The sequence below is a fragment of a genome, unplaced genomic scaffold (genome assembly GCF_019419815.1).
Source record: "Pyrus x bretschneideri cultivar Hongxiangsu unplaced genomic scaffold, Pyrus_bretschneideri_v1 Contig25, whole genome shotgun sequence".
Lineage (NCBI taxonomy): Eukaryota > Viridiplantae > Streptophyta > Magnoliopsida > Rosales > Rosaceae > Pyrus > Pyrus x bretschneideri.
In genome coordinates, this window is record NW_025999557.1 from 2,696,454 (window position 1) to 2,713,337 (window position 16,884).

At 34.6% G+C, this 16,884-nt stretch overlaps 1 protein-coding gene across 1 annotated transcript; it reads left to right on the forward strand.

Annotated features, from left to right (window-relative positions):
* The first annotated feature begins 1,063 nt into the window (after positions 1 to 1,063).
* On the forward strand, positions 1,064 to 15,398 carry LOC125468298 (probable leucine-rich repeat receptor-like serine/threonine-protein kinase At3g14840). Its single transcript, XM_048586902.1, has 24 exons — positions 1,064 to 1,384; positions 1,773 to 1,953; positions 6,514 to 6,585; positions 6,734 to 6,802; positions 7,081 to 7,152; positions 7,256 to 7,327; positions 7,476 to 7,547; positions 7,659 to 7,730; positions 7,818 to 7,889; positions 7,975 to 8,046; positions 8,129 to 8,200; positions 8,416 to 8,487; positions 8,872 to 8,928; positions 9,563 to 9,622; positions 9,709 to 9,744; positions 9,884 to 9,924; positions 10,028 to 10,410; positions 10,566 to 10,761; positions 12,762 to 12,902; positions 13,259 to 13,377; positions 13,504 to 13,714; positions 13,832 to 14,069; positions 14,347 to 14,497; positions 14,636 to 15,398. The coding sequence occupies exons 1-24, from the start codon at positions 1,282 to 1,284 to the stop codon at positions 15,029 to 15,031; spliced, it is 3,030 nt and encodes a 1,009-aa protein (XP_048442859.1). The 5' UTR covers positions 1,064 to 1,281; the 3' UTR covers positions 15,032 to 15,398.
* The last annotated feature ends 1,486 nt before the right edge of the window (positions 15,399 to 16,884 follow it).

Below are 16,884 nucleotides of genomic sequence, written 5' to 3' on the forward strand. Positions count from 1 at the left end.
GAGGGGGTGATGTGCCTTATATGTACATGCTCTCTTCCCTATAGCTTTTGGGAACTCACTGGCTTCGAATTCCATCAAAACTTCGAAGTTAAGCGAGTTTAGGCTAGAGCAATCTCAAGATGGGTGACCCATTGGGAAGTTGCTCGTGAGTTCCCAGAAACAAAACTATAATGAAATGGTAAGCCTAAAGTAGACAATATCATGCTACGACGGAGCCAGTCTGCGTTGTGACAGAATGGTATCAGAGCCACTATGCTGTTCGGTACGAATGTGCCAGCGAGGATGCCGGGGCGGTCTGTGATGTGACAGAATGGTATCAGAGCTACTCTATCGTTCGATACAGATGTGCCGGCGAGGACGCCAGGTTCCCCTTAAGTGGGGTTGATTGTAAGATCTCACATCGACCAACGGAGATGGGGTGATGTGCCTTATATGTACATGCTCCATTCCCTATAGCACGAGGCCTTTTGGGAACTCATTGGCTTCGGATTCTATCAGAACTTTGAAGTTAAGCGAGTTTGGGCGAGAGCAATCCCATGATGGGTGACCCACTGGGAAGTTACTCGTAAGTTCTCAGAAACAAAACCGTGAGGGAATGGTAAACCCAAAACGAATAATATCGTGCTACGGCGGAGCCAGTCTGGGATGTGACAATGGGTCAGTTTCAGAAACCATTTATAATAAAATTTTAATATAATATAATAACGTAAGTTTAACAAGTCACTACCTGTGAAACCAGTCTTTTTAACATGTTACTAAAACGTCTATCTATTGTCAAACGATAATATAATTATATTAAATTTAACTAAATTATGGCAAGCGGAATTCAAACTTGGTGCATGATAAAACACAATGACGTAACTAGCTTGGCTAAACTCAAATCTTCTATTTTAAATTAATTCTTTTACAAGTAATTTATGTAAATGTATCTTTAATTATATAAATAATTAAATAAAAATAAATAGAGTAAGTGGTTGGGAATAATTTTTTTTTCTTTCTTGTTTGGTCTTTGGTTTTAAGGGCAAGTAAGGTAACACAAGTCGTTGACTTCCGTTTCTGTCCTTCGAGGTCCACTCCTTCCCTCCCCTCAAGTGAATAAAAAGCTGTAATTCAGACTCATTCTCCTCACAAATCTTTCTTTCTTCGCTACTCTCACAAATTTTCAGACATACAATCCAACAAATTCCAAAACCTCTCAACATATTCCATCCAGCTAGCTGCGCAAACTGATCCTTTTGTCTCTGGTTTTCTCTTCAAGTGTGAAAGACTTTGCCTAGAAAAATGATGAATATGTTCTTCCCTCGACTTCTTCCTCATTCTCTTTTCTTTGCAGCTTGCTTTGTAACTTTTGCCTTTGGAGCTGCTCGATTGCCAAATGATGAAGGTACGAGTAATTCACCTCAATATCTCTATGTCAAATATCTTCCTTTGTTTCATTCCATAAATGATAGTTTTAAGTTCGTTTGATAATTTTTTAATTTTCAATTCTTTTTGAGTTTTCAAAATTTGGTTTGGGTTGATTTTGATTCTCAGTTTACATTCTTCCGAGAAGTGAAAACAGTTACCAATGAACTAAAAATTAAAAATGAAAAATTAAAAATTAAAATGGTTATCAAATGAACCTTAGGGAAACAGATATTTGCGTGAACTTGGTAGAAACTTTCAATCATATGAGGTGCACTCTGTAGTTCTTGTCTATGCATCAAATTTTTTTTTTACTATTTTGTTGAGCACGATGTTAATTTGTTGCCTTTTATTTTGCGTATATGCAGTGCAAACTTTGGAAGCCATAGCAAAGACATTGGGGAAGAAGGGCTGGGATTTCAGTGGAGACCCAGATCCATGCAGCGGCCAACTTCCATGGACTAATTCAAGCGCACCCGACGGATTTCGGAATGGCATCACCTGTACTTGCTCCTACAAAAACTCCACCGTCTGCCATATTACCAGCATGTAAACCTCTCTCCCTCTCTCTCTCTCAAAAACAAACATTCCCAACTCAGAACTGAGTGAGATTAAAGGGTAAACTGCCAATTTAGTCTTTGAATTATCACCTTAATGAAAATTAGGTCCTAAACTATTTTTTCAGAAAAATTAGTTCCTAAATTATAAAAATCTGCCAATTACATCCCTAATGTATATTCGAAGCTACTATATTCAATTTTCCGTCAATTTAAGTCACGTTACTTGCATGTGATACACATTGGATAATAGATTGATTGTTTTTCATAAAGAAATAGTGTATGAAGTTAACTTTGGAGGATAAATTGGTAGTTTTTCAAGAAGAAATAGTGTAAGTTAACTTTTGAGGGTAAATTAGACATTAAATTCACAACCTATATGAAATGTTAAGGGCTTATAGACGAGAAAATGATGGTGTTACTCTAAAGTGTGTCAAGTGACTTAAATTGATGAAAAATTGAATTAAATAGCTTTAAATATACTAGTAGGGATGAAATTAGCAATTTCTAATGAATTTAGGGACTTATTTTACCGAAAAAATAATTCAAGGACCTAATTTTCATTGAGGTGATAGTTCAGGGACTAAATTGGCACTTCACCCAAGATTAAATATAGGCGTCTCATTTTTTTAATTTCGATGATTAAATATCGGTTCTTTTTAAGAATTTGATTAAATATTTTTTACACAATTTTATTAGAGGTACATTTGATTATATTGGTGCATTTGATTTTATGATACATTTTATTTCTTGGTACATTTAGAATCCAATTTTTTTTTTTATATAAGTATTAATGGCTTTGTTTTTTTTATTTTTTTTTATTTTTTTATTTTTTATGAAAGAAGAGACTAATTAAATATAATAACTGAAATAAAAAGTTATTTTTCGGTGATAGTGATGAATTACTTAAATTAATGTTTTTAATAAAACTACGAATTTGAATCACATTATTGCTAATTCATTGTGAGACTTAGAGCATTCCTCCACCTCTATCGTTTGTTAAAAATAAATAAGTAAAAAAAATAATGCTGCGAATTTAAAATTCCTAAATTGTAGGAAATTAGTTGTTAGCTAGTTTAAGTGAATATATATATATATATATATATATATATTAAATGAATAAATAAAATGCTAAGTTGGCAATTGATGAACGCGTCTTCATCAAATTTTGTAAAAAAAACATATGTTTAATCTAAAAAAGTTGGAAAAAAATGCAGGAGATTCTAATTACTCATTTTTGTTTGTTTCACCATAAAGAACATATCGTTAATAAATATGTGTATGAATAATTGTATGTTTGTTTAGTTCTCTTGTTTGAGACCCGTTGTGACTATAAAATGTTACTATACAATGAAAAGAGTTGGAAAAAGGTTGTTAATAATAGATTACCGAGAGAAACAGATGATTCTTTGTTTTCAATTTATTTGACACAGAATATGCACATGAGATTATAGCGTTAATAAACACCAATTTAAGCACTTAATGTGTCACTTAGTCCTTTTTTACTTGTAAGTGAGAGGTTTTAGGTTTGATTCTCGTCAAAGGTGTATTTGAACCATACTATTGCTAACTCATTATGAGCCTTAGCCTACTTTCTCATGTCATAATATAGATAATATCATTTATTAAAAAAAAAAACTTAATGTGATAAAGATAACATAAGTTGGAAAATAAACGTTTGGTTATATAGAATTGTCATTGATTAACTTATTTCTTAAGCCATTAAAATTGCTCATTATATTTTTCTTTTCTGGATAAACAGTTTGCTCGTTGTGTGTGTGTGTGTTTTTTTTTTTTTTTTTTTTTTTTGAAAAGGTAGTTTTGCTCGTTGTGTTTTGAACGAATTCCATCTCATGATATATAGAACTATTAAGAGAAAAAGAAAGAAAAAGTTGAGAAAATAAAGAAAAAGCAACGTACAGATTAGGCGTCTTTTGTTGTGAAAGGTTAAGAAGGATAAAATCAAAGTTTTTCAGTCGTTGTTATAAGAATAACATTAAAAGAAAAAAACAAGAAAGGTTTACGTCCACGTACCATCCAGTGACATTGTATAATATCTACATGAAGACTTTTTTAGGGCAATAAAATTCAATGAGCAGAAAATTTTGTAACTATTTGGTATTCAAGTGAATAATTTAAGTGTTATAAAATAGGTGAGGGAATACGGAAAAAAAAAAAATTTATTCTCCATGTTTAATATGATATTTGGTATGCCGCTTGAAAAAATCCCTTCTCAATGAGTGTTTTCTCCTACAAAGAAAATTAACTATGCATGTAAGAGAGGAGAATAACTTACATTGAACAATTTTTTTATTTATTAAACAAAGCTTCATATATACACAGCTTTATAAAATTTACGTTGATTCATATATTTAATACGTGTAAATTTTTCTTAGCGTGATATATATTATTATATTAAAAAAAATCGTTTTATTTATTTATTTATGAACCCACGTCTATTTGCTATAAGTATCAATCAAATTCACTAAATGTCCCCAAACCTATCCCCATGCCCATGAAACCTCCAAAATAAAGTAGGAATTATAAGGCCTAGTGTGGGCCTCAGCGAGTTGTCTATTGGCAACTTGGCACGTCGTATTCACTCATTCAACCTTATGTCGGCCAAGTAGCTAGGCCAATTGATTCCAGTTGGATTTGAGGGATGTTTGTTTAATAGCACAGTGGAGCTCGTTTGTTTCTTTGTGATTTTCTCACGCCCCGATCCTAGCTTCGGAGAGAATTTTTAATGCTTTAAGAATACGGTCCGGTACATTAAGTATTATAATATAAGTGATTGGATACATGAAATTTTTTTTGTACCATTTGAATTATAACACTTAGTATATCGAACATTTTTCCTAACACATTGAAAATTTTGCCTAGGTTCGTGGTGTAAAAATTTTGAAGCTCTTATTGTGTATGTGAAGTAAGTAAATGTTGATACTGTTTAGAGATATGAAAAGTGACTAGCGCTCATCTTTTTCTCTTCGTGCACATTGTTAAATTCTATTTTTGACGAAACAAGGGGCATGAATAAAAATAAATTGAATCAAATTTCTTAGAACTATAAACTATTCTTGACGTGCAAGTCAGGATTGAAAATTTCGATTTCGACCAATTCAGTTTTTGTTGGAACAAAATTATGATGAAAATTGGTATACATCTTAAAATTCCCAAATGGGCCTTGTGTTGGGATGAAAACTTAGAGTACACAACTCTAACACAAGTGTTGGAGAGACAATACAAGTAAACAAATTATTTGTATTACACAAACAAAATATTACAACACAAACTATCAAAGACACTCTTGAGAAGCTATGACACTCACTCACTTTCTAGAGACAAACTCTAGAACACTCACACTCTTACAAGACTATTCTTTCTTCTCACTCTCACTTGCTTGCTTGCTTACAAGCTTGCTTGGTTTTTGTTGATTTGTTGATACAAATGGTGTGGATGCCTTCTCCTTTTATAGGCATGGATGGAACCTTGGAGAAGCATGGACACACCATGCTAGAGATACCTAGATAATTCCACTAACTTCTTAAGCTAGAATTATCTACACTAATCTTGCATGTTGGTGGAAACCTCACCATTCTTCTAGACTCTTCCACCAACTTAAGAAACAACATTCTAGTCATTTCTACAAAGTATTACTTTAACTTGGATAATCTAGCTAACCAACCTTAGTGAATGTTCTAGAAATCTTTATTCTAGATTTGTGTAGGTCCTTTAATGAGATGGGGTTGATTGCTTTAACACTTTGGCCGCCTTACACTAGAACGGGCTTAGCCGTCCGTACACTAGTTGGGTTTCCATCTCCCAATACTTTACCCCTCCAAATTTTTTATTTTTTCTTCAACCCGCAACCAATTGGAAGTTTTTCTTGATCTAATAAGAACTTCTTGTGCCTTGAAATTCAAGAAAATGCAAAAAGACTAATCTATTTCTCTTATTGAATGAACAATGAAACATTCAACCCTACCATGTGCAGCAATTCAACTTATCTGCAAAATCGAGTTATGGGATGTGGCCAATTTGCTCAATTTCTATAACAATGTGTTTCTGATCTGGTTATGAGCCAGCATAGATGTTCCATGGCATGCTGAGTTGTTAGGACTTGGTATTACCGCTGTGCTGTATTTAGGCTTGGTTCTTGCATACTTGATCAACGTATAATTGTACGTAGTCACCATGATTCTTGTATACTTATTATACACATACAGCTCTGTATCGACAAAGTTATTAGTTACAAAGTTAATGAAAGAATGATTCACAGTGTGCTTGTAACAAATACACATTTACCGTTTGTGTAATTCCTCAAGTTTTATTATTTCTAAAGAACATTGGACATTTTCCTTCGGTTTTAAAGTAAGAAAACCAGTTCCTTCTTCCTATTTAATTCCCTGACCAAAAGTAAGCATTTTCTGTGATAAATTAGTGTTTTACCTGTTCTGTGGCAGCTTTTCCTTTTAGTCACAGTATAGATGCGTAATGGATACCTGTTAATTTGCAACTAATCTTTGAAACTCTGTTTTCCGATGAAACACAGAGTTCTAAAAGCCCAAGATTTGCAAGGAACACTCCCACCAGAGCTGGTAAATCTCGCCTATCTTCAAGAAATGTAAGCACATTTTAACCCCTCCAAGTTTACATCATTTAAAATAAAAAAACTATGTGTCGTGTAAATGGTTTATTCTAATTTCATATATAGCTTACCTTTATTTATGTTGTCAGTGGGACAATAACTGGTTTCTTTCTTTCTCCTTCAGCGACCTCACCCGCAACTACCTGAACGGTACCATCCCTCCAGAATGGAGCTCTCTTCCACTTGTGAACATGTACTGTCTTCTCTCAAACTGCATGCATTTTTGTGTTTGATGTTCATGTCGTGTTCTTATTGCTTTATTTGGTCACTCCAATGTTCTTCAGCCATTTCTTTCTTAAACTATGAATCTACTACATTGGGTTTTGTTCATGATGATGGGCTTCCGCGGTCATGAGGCATTTGAATAATAAATATTGAATCGAACACATGGGGGTGTATTGACGAACATGTTAATGTTATTGATCCACTTGCTTGATAAAAGTGATCTTAAGACTACAGTTTTTGATGCAGATCCCTTGTTGGAAATCGTTTGACAGGTTCTATCCCCAAAGAGCTGGGAAACATCACCACTCTGCAGAGTTTGTGAGTGTTGATTGCGCATTTGTTTCTTGCTTACCCCATTTGATTCTATGATGATCCTTAATGATGTTTTTTTTAATCAATGGAATTGAATTTGTTTGTATAGGGACATCAGTTTCAATAGTTTCTCTGGACCTCTCCCTCGGGAGCTTGGATCTTGGGCCAACATAGAAATAATGTAAGAGCCCTGTTCAAATTTTACCGTGTTAAAAAGTATTTGGTTTATTTGGAATTTTCTTTCTTGTACACAAATTCTGGATGTTTTCACCAGTAAATCATCTACTTCTTTATCATTGATATAATTGTTATATCTATTTCATACTTAGGCTGCTTTCCTCAAACAACTTTACTGGGGAGTTGCCAGAAACATTTGCAATGCTTACCACAATAAAGGACTTGTAAGCTTCTGTGGTTCTTTCTTCTTAAAGGTTTCCTGATCACTTGTACATTCTTTTTACTGCTTTCTGATACTAATTCGTAGTATTTTCCCTTTTCCAATCATTATGCAGTCGGGTTAGTGACAGTCACTTTTCCGGGCAGATACCTGATTTTATTAAGAACTGGACAAATCTTGAAAAACTGTGAGTGTTTTTCTTTTGTGTGTCATCTTTCTGCTATTTGATTCTGAATTTTATCTCTAATTCATATGTTATGACTCGTTGAAACAGATTGATTCAGGCTAGCGGTTTGACAGGGCCAATTCCTTCTGGCATTTCTCTTTTGACAAACTTAACTGACTTGTTAGTATATCCCGTCTCTATTTTTAAATACAAAACGATTAGCGAAATGCGTTGTTTATGTTCATGGGCCAATTTTAACATGCAGGAGAATCACTGACTTGAGTGGACCTGAATTACCCATTCCTTCGCTTGATAAGATGAAAAACATGGAGAGACTGTGAGTTAATGGTTCCATGACACACAATTTCTGTCCGTACCAGAAGTCTTCTGTAAACTCAAGGCCTTGGTGTCTGTTGCAGGATGTTGAGGAATTGCAACCTTGCTGGACAGCTACCTCCATATCTTGGGCAAATGACTGAATTGAAAACTTTGTAAGTACAAATGTATTCGTCCCTATTTTTTCCGACTTCAGATAAAAAAAATTCTTCTAGATGTGATTCTACTAATTTAAGGATTGTTAAATTGACTTAGACAATGTTGGAGGGACATTATGTTTCTGTATTTATTAAGAGAACATCTCTTTCAGATGACATTTCCCTCTCTGCAGAGAGCATATCTAAACTGCATTTGCTATTTGTTTGTGCAGAGACCTCAGCTTTAACCAGCTGACCGGAGATATTCCAGACAGCTTTTCTAGTCTAGCAGATGTGGATTATATGTAAGCAATTGGAATGACCAATATAGTCTTTCTTACATGAAATTCACGCAGACATTCTTCAATGGTCTTGTTACCCTCCAGCCTGACAAGCTGGAAGTATTTCAAATCACGATTACTATAATTATGAGTCACAGGCTATACTGCAATGAAAATGAAAACGGCTCTTCTGCTCAGAAATGAAATGTTTAGTTTATTCATTAGAGTCATTAATACTTATGCAATTAACTGACATAAGGTGATCACCCTTAGGTGTCTCTTTCAAATGGAAGTAATGATCTAATACACCCAGATTTGGCAAACTCAAATTTTCAGACCTTTACAAAGAAATTCCTAAGAACAAACACTATATTCTTTACTGAGTTTTTCTGTATTCATTATTTTTAGATTCTTAACTGGAAACTTGCTGAATGGACCTGTACCTACTTGGACGAAAGACAGTGTGTAAGCTTCTCTTCCAAATGCTACTCTTTAGTTACTAAGGAAATTTATGCTGTTTTTTTTTTTTTTTTTTTACTAAGAGAGATATAAAACTATTATATTAAAAACTTCATTCGAACCATGTTAATGCCTACCTCTTTCTCCTCACCCTTGTTTCCTTTTGTACTGACATACTACATCTGGAAAAGAATTTGTTAGTGCTTCTTTGATTCTGGTTTATGAAACCTCAATGAATATGAGGACTGGGAGGAAGATGATTAATAATGAAAATGAAAGGATGAAGAAAATCACACAGAATGTAGGTCCTCGCTGCTCTGCAGAACACAGTCGAGGAAAATCCTTCTTAATTTGACATTCTCCCACTCTCTCTCTCTCACACAAGTCGTGCAAAGAGAATATTACCATTAGCAAAACACAGCCGGATCCTTGGACATCACAAAGTGATCTCAACCACACATCTAACTATTTTCTAGGATCATCACACATGGCATTATTTACCTTACATCTTTGAACCTCACACTTGGCAGTGTTACAACTCAAGTGAATTTACACTTAAGCTCATAAATTATTTCACTAATTCTAATCAGCTAGAGAATTACAATTCAACAGAATTTGCATCATAGCTCTTTTTGTGCAGCGATCTTTCATATAACAACCTCACCATAGGGGATCCAAATTGTCAACCACGAGGCGGCCTGTAAGAATGTCTTCATTAGCTTGACGTTAATCTGTTTGTGTTATGTGGAGAAAAGCTTAACTTTTCATTTGTGTTAATTTCTGCAGTAACTTGTTTACAAGCTCGTCAAAAGGCAATAGTTCGTAAGTTCAAATTAATCGTCTCAAAGCATGCACCTATAAATTTACTTTGGTATCCAAAGGTGTATTATGTACTAATTTTTTTTGCAACTTCTCATTTATGATTGCTGACAATTTCTGTTCCTTTGAATTATTCTATTAGGATAACTGCTTCATGTTTGAAAACTTCAGAGTGTCCAAAACGTAAGCCGAGTTTCTACACAAATAATTACCTTTATTTTCTCGGTTCATTCTTTTTTAGTTTTCCTCCTCAATGCCTACTAATCTCCATTTTCTTTTTTCATAGATTTCTACTCTCTCCATATAAATTGTGGTGGGAAACTAGTTACTGTCCCTGGAGAGAAAGATGCAGTATATGATGATGACACATTTTCAACTGGACCTTCATCATTTAACAACAGAACAAATTGGGCATTAAGCAGCACCGGTTACTTCCCTGATGATGACCGCCCTGTGGACACCTTTATATGGAATAATGAAACTAGACTCTCTATGACCGATCCTCGACTGTACATGAACGCTCGCCTTTCTCCCATCTCTCTAACTTATTTTGGGTTTTGTCTGGGAAATGGAAACTACACTGTAAGCCTCCATTTTGCAGAGATAATGTTTAGAAATGGCCCAACATATAAAAGCTTGGGAAGGCGCATATTCAATATTTACATTCAGGTAACTAATCGCATCCACTTCCATGTATACCAGTGAATTATTCTAATTTTCAACAAGCATTGTTTATATTTTGGTCGATTTGAATGTTAACTTTCACATTTATAATCATGAAATTTAAGCAACTAAATTAGTATATATACATGTATGTATTGCAGGGAAAACTAGAGAAGGAGGACTTCAATATCATGGATGAAGCCCGTGAGTTTGGTGATGTAGTCATAAAGAACTTTACTACTCTTGTAACTGATAATACATTGGAGATTCGTTTATATTGGGCCGGGAAAGGGACGACAGGCATCCCTCTTAGTGGAGTCTATGGTCCTCTTATTTCAGCTATTTCAGTAAACCCAAGTAAGTTTTCACTAATCTGAGCTTCGTCTAATTACTATGCGTTGATCATATGCATTGATATATCTACTAAATTAAGAGATCCAACTTCAGTTCTGCAAGGTTCTTCTTCTTCAATATTTCCTTTCCCTTGTATTTCTGCATAAACTAGAAAAATTGCCCGTACTTCGCTGCGGGTTTTGAACAACCTGAAAATTTACAGGTAAAGAAGCAATCATTTACTGAAGTATAAAGAAAATCTTAACAAAAAAGTGTAGTTCAAAAAATAAATGAAACCCAAAATTTCTCGATAAAAACTAAAAACTTGAAAGCTTAAGAAAACCCCATGAATCCAACAAAGAAAAGATGCAAACTTTTGCATTGGCAAGCCATTCATAAACCAAAAATGATATCTTAAATGAAACCCATGAATCCAACTGAAAAACGCCCAAATTTAAACGAATCAGGACAAACAAAATATCAAACACGATTCATTGTCTCTCTTTGAATTTTAAATCACCTGATATATTATCGTCTTAACATTTCATAAACTCATGCATTACATAAAAAATGATATCTATGTTAAAATTACTTGGATTGCTTTATCATGGTTTAAGAAAGCAACCCCAAATCATAGTATCTACATATTCCTTCAAATTATCTAAAACACTAAAACAAAATCCTCACTTCTCACTACATGTTTAAGATACATGAGCCCATACAAACCGCTTCACTGTTCACCTATACCCTCAGTGCCATAAATCCAAATAAAAAAACCAATAAATAAAACTGGCTGCGAACCAACACACAGCAACAAAATAAAGATACGCTTGAATTGTTAATCAAATCAACACACACAAAAAAAAAATAATAGCGCGAGAAACAACAGCAAGCATACCCAGCGGCAGCAAGCAGGCACATCCTGTCACACATACACACATTGAAATTGAATGCACTTTCATACATGTGTTGTCATAAGGATGCAAATTAATTGCTGCATCTCGTGTTTATTAATTTTTATTCTATAATTAAATATAAATCACATACATACTCCAAAAACAAAAAAGAGAATGCTGGAAAGGAGAAATTAGAAAATCATATTGAAGAGCCTTCCATAGTACATTAATGATCAAACTAATGAATGTGATTTGAGAAACAAACCTCTTTTCGGGTGTGACTGATCAGATCCTGCTCTTGCATTGCTGGTTCTACACAATACACAAAACTCACAAAAAGAAAATCTGAACAGAAAAACCATTTGTAAATTGAAAACCTTACTATAATCCTTGGTTTTTTTACACAAAAATAAATATAAAAATAAAAAAAACAGAATCCTAGGTTTTTTTTAGAGAGAGAACTGGAATTGTACAGCTAACCCTCGTTCAGGAGAAGTGGTGGTATTCTTCAGGCTCTCTCTTTCTCTCTCTCTCCATCCCTCTCGGCAAGCTGACGGCTCTCTCTATCTTTTCATAGGTTTTTTTAGAGAGACAAAATTACCCTCCTATCTTTTCCTAATTACCCTCCAACCCAGCCCCAAATCAGATGGCTTTCTTGCAAATAAGGTGAAATCAAGGGGCATTTTCTTGACTGTAGCCATGAACATGCCAATCCCGCTCCAACTTTAGAATAGATAATGCTTCTGTGTTTTCGTGTTTCACTCCACGTAGTTTGAGACAAGACTTGAAGAAATACTCTCTTAAATTTTCTTATCGCATAATATGTTGTTTTTTTTTTTATTGGTAACATGTTGACGCTTTTAAATACCACAAAATTCAACTTCAAGGATTTTTAATATTTACATGGAAACTAACCATTTCACTTGAGGAAACATTAAAAATTTACAACCATCCAAAGAAAGTTTGTTCGAGGGATTACTTCATATACTATCTACTTATTTAAGGATGCCTCAAAGATCGGGTTCAATCTTCTGTTTCTGTGTGCATTAGATAGTTGATTGAATAATCCACTCTCATATCAATTACATTTACATTTATTCTAATTTAAGCTACTCTTTCTTCTGGCAGACTTTGTTCCCCCGACAGAATTTTCTATGCCTGTAGGTGCCGTGGTTGGAATTGTGGTTGGAGGAGTCTTCATTGTACTACTGATATTTGGTATTCTTTGGAAGAGAGGCCTCCTAGGACAAAAAAAGATATTGGAGGATGGTATTAATTTGCAGTTTATTCTGTTGTACTGGTTTTTCCTTTTTGTTTCTCCATTACTTTTTCTTATCGAACTTTTTTTCGTGACTAAGAACAATATTTGTGCTATTTTTTGCATGGTTCTCTTGCACATTGACGTGCATACACAAAGACAGTAATTATTTAGATATTGAGCTTTCTGGCACTTTGATGTTGCTATAATATATTTATAGTCCAGACTCATGATGCAGAGTGTCTACCTATGGATCCAATTACTAGTTAAATTCTAGAATCATGTACAAAATATTAAGAACTAAGAATGCTATTGTTCTCAAAGTTTTCTTTGACACAATTTCTTATGAGTTTTACTTGTTATACAGATTTGAAGGGTGTGGACCTGCAAACTGGTAAATTTACCTTCAAGCAACTCAAAGATGCCACACACAACTTTGACAAAGCCAATAAGATTGGTGAAGGTGGTTTTGGTTCTGTTTATAAGGTATTCTTCGGAGCCAATATTTATTTATATATTACATTTTTTTTTCTACTTTGATATTGTCCGTTCTAATGAAAGTTAATTTGCTCCATATAGTGATGAGAGTTTGACTATCTTTCTCAACTGTAGGGCGTTCTAGCTAATGGAACCGTAATAGCTGTTAAGCAGCTGTCTTCCAAATCAAAGCAAGGAAATCGTGAATTTGTTAATGAGATTGGCATGATTTCTGCTTTGCAACACCCTCATCTTGTCAGGCTCCACGGATGTTGTATTGAAGGAAATCAACTATTGCTTGTCTATGAGTACCTGGAAAATAATAGCGTTGCTCATGCTTTGTTCAGTAAATATCAATCTCGTTTGCCAAAAGTTCATTTCATTCATACAGTGGGCATAAAAGATCTTATGCACTAAAAATATGTCCTTTACAACTAACATTGTTTAATTTGGCAAATTGAAGGGGAAAAAGAAAGTCATTTGAATTTGGATTGGTCAACAAGACACAAGATTTGCATTGGTACAGCAAGAGGTTTGGCTTATCTTCATGAGGAATCAAGATTGAAGGTCGTTCATAGAGACATCAAGGCTACTAATGTTCTGCTTGATAAAAATCTTAACCCGAAAATATCTGACTTTGGATTGGCCAAACTTGATGAAGAGGATAATACACACATTAGCACTCGTATTGCTGGAACTTAGTGAGTCCCTACACTTTTATTTATCTTCTTATTCTCTTGTTTTAATCTTTTTCCACCCTGAAAAAAGAAGATAGAGCAAAAGGAAAGTCTCCAACTTACATAATTTTGAACCTAACCAAATCCTTGTTGTTCAAGAAATTTGAAGGGCAAATATGTTCTTTCAATATAGTTGTATTACTGATTATCTCTCTAACTATTGGAAGTATTCAATTAGCAATATTTTTACTAATTATTTTAGCTCAATATGGGTTAATGATATGATTTCATGATATTGCAGTGGATATATGGCGCCCGAATATGCAATGCGGGGTTATCTGACTGATAAAGCAGATGTTTATAGTTTTGGTATTCTTGTATTGGAAATTGTTAGTGGGAGAAACAACACAACTTACCGGAAAAAGGAAGAAAGCTTTTATCTTCTTGATTGGGTAACATGAATCTACTACTTCCTAATTTAACTTCAAATTTTCTTAATATGCCTTTTATGTGTGAAAGTACATTTGAATCGATGAAGTTTAATCCAAAGACAGAATTTATATTGCTTTTGTTACTTCCATTTTTTGTAGGCACGACTTCTAAAAGATCAGGGGAATTTGATGGACCTAGTTGATCCAAGGTTGGGATCAGACTTTAATAAAGAGGAGATGATTGTTGCAATCAATGTGGCTCTCCTTTGTTGCAACGTTACTTCGACAGCTAGGCCTACCATGTCTTCGGTTGTGAGCATGCTCGAAGGAAAGACTGTTGTTCATGAGTCGGTCTCGAATCCAAATGCCGAGAGTATTAAGATTGATGCAATGAGGAAACATTTTCAATCTAGTTTTGGAAGGGGCACGGGCGAGAAACAGATAGAAATGGGGTCAACTGAAGGGCCATGGACTGCTTCGTCTACGTCTGCTCACGATCTGTATCCCGTTAATCCTGATTCAGATTACTGGGAGAACAGAAGCGAGAGAACTTGAGCTACACGGTTATCAGTTTCACTCAACCTTAGCATACTCAAACATATCAGCTAATTAATCATTTGTATTTCCTTTATAACTATTTGTTGGTGTGAATCAACCATATAGTTTGGGAATGTGATCATATGATTGATTCCTTGTATAATTGAGATTCTTATTTCCTATTTTATAGGACCTCTTGTACCATGATCATTGGGAGTGGTACTAAGAGGAGAAGGTTATATTATGTGGATGAAGTGGTAATGGGCCGAGTCAACCAAGTCTGCAGTGGTCACAATAACAATATCCAGCAAATTTGGCTATGACATCGTCAATTAGGACATGCATCCTTCGTTATTTAAAAAAAAAAAAATTACTTTTGTCTTTATTTAATGGCGTTTCAAACTCTGATTTTCAATATAATGATTGCATTCTTGCAAAAAATCATCGTACTTCTTATCATTTACGTTTCAATAAAAGAATAGTGCCTTTTGAGTTAATTCATTCAGATGTTTGGGGCCTTCACCAATAGCAACTCACCATGGTATTCGTTAGTATGTTACGTTTGTCGATGATTGCACCAGAATGACTTGGCTGTATCTTATGAAACAAAAGAGTGATGTTGAACAAATCTTTCAACTATTTGATTGCATGATTGGAAGTCAAATTTCTCTTTTGTCCTATCAAAGTTCTTTGAACTGATAATGGTGGAGAATATCTTAATTTGGAGCTACCACAATTTTTCGCAGCGCACAACATACTTCATGAGACTACTTGTCCTCAAACTCATCAACAAAACGGTGTGGAAGAACGCAAGAACAGACATATCTAGGAGACTACACGAGCTCTTCTCATTGGGGCTTATGCCCCTTCTACTTATTGGGCAGATGCAGTTACGTATTTCGTTTATCTCCTTAATCGAATGCCTACTTGAGTTCAAGACTTTTTGAACTCCCATGGAAGTCTTAATTACTTTACCATCCTCTCTTCAATTATCACCTCGCATATTTGGGTGCGTGGCCTAAGTGTATCTTCACAAGAATCAACAAAGTAAATTGAATCCGTGTGCCGTTTGTTGTGTCTTTTTAGGGTTTAATAGCCAACTACCATCCACCCATAAGCAATTTTATGTCACCATGGATTTCACGTTTTTCGAAACAGAGATGTTCGTCATCACTAATCAAACCCACTATACTATTCAGGGGGAGTTGCGTAGTGCAAATGAAGAATACGGTGGGTTTGATGTCCCACTTGAACGGGACAGCTCAGGCAGCCCATCTGATGGATCTGGGCCTAACAACAGTTCTAGAGAGACTGAGATGGCAGATTTAGATTTCAGCAATAATTCGGGCTGAGTTTCCAGAGGAGTGGGCCACGGCATCAATTCATGCAAGCCAGCATGCAGCCCAATAATGGACCATAGCACACCGATCCAAATAAGCCCAGAAATGGGCCACGATACCACTAGTCAAACAGGGCAAATTCCAAGCAACCGTTGCTTTTGATTTGAGTGTTAGTAAAGAAGTTCAAGTCGAGTAAGATTAATTTCGAACTACATTTATTTTGCCGTCTGTCACTCTGTGCCGTTCGTTTGCTTAATATAGACATGCACTTAATTTCATGCATGGTTTTTTTTTTTTTTTTTTTTTGAAGTTTTTCCTTTTGATTTCTTTTATATCTTTATGTAAGTGTCGGATTGTCTGAAGAATATGACTTTTTTCTTTAATTTATTGTGTTGCTGGTTTAAACGCTCCGATCTTTATTTTGTAACTTAGATTATTAATAATAAGATCAATTGTAATAATAATAAAAAAAAATAATATATATATATATATATATATATATTCTCAAAACAGAAAAAGGGTTATTTTTTT

Excerpts from the sequence above, each read along its gene's own strand:
- LOC125468298 (XM_048586902.1), top strand. The coding sequence starts at position 1,282 with ATGATGAATATGTTCTTCCCTCGACTTCTTCCTCATTCTCTTTTCTTT. Across the intron at positions 7,328-7,475 it reads TGGGCCAACATAGAAATAAT|GCTGCTTTCCTCAAACAACT; the intron begins GTAAGAGCCCTG and ends TTTCATACTTAG. Across the intron at positions 9,623-9,708 it reads TGTCAACCACGAGGCGGCCT|TAACTTGTTTACAAGCTCGT; the intron begins GTAAGAATGTCT and ends TAATTTCTGCAG.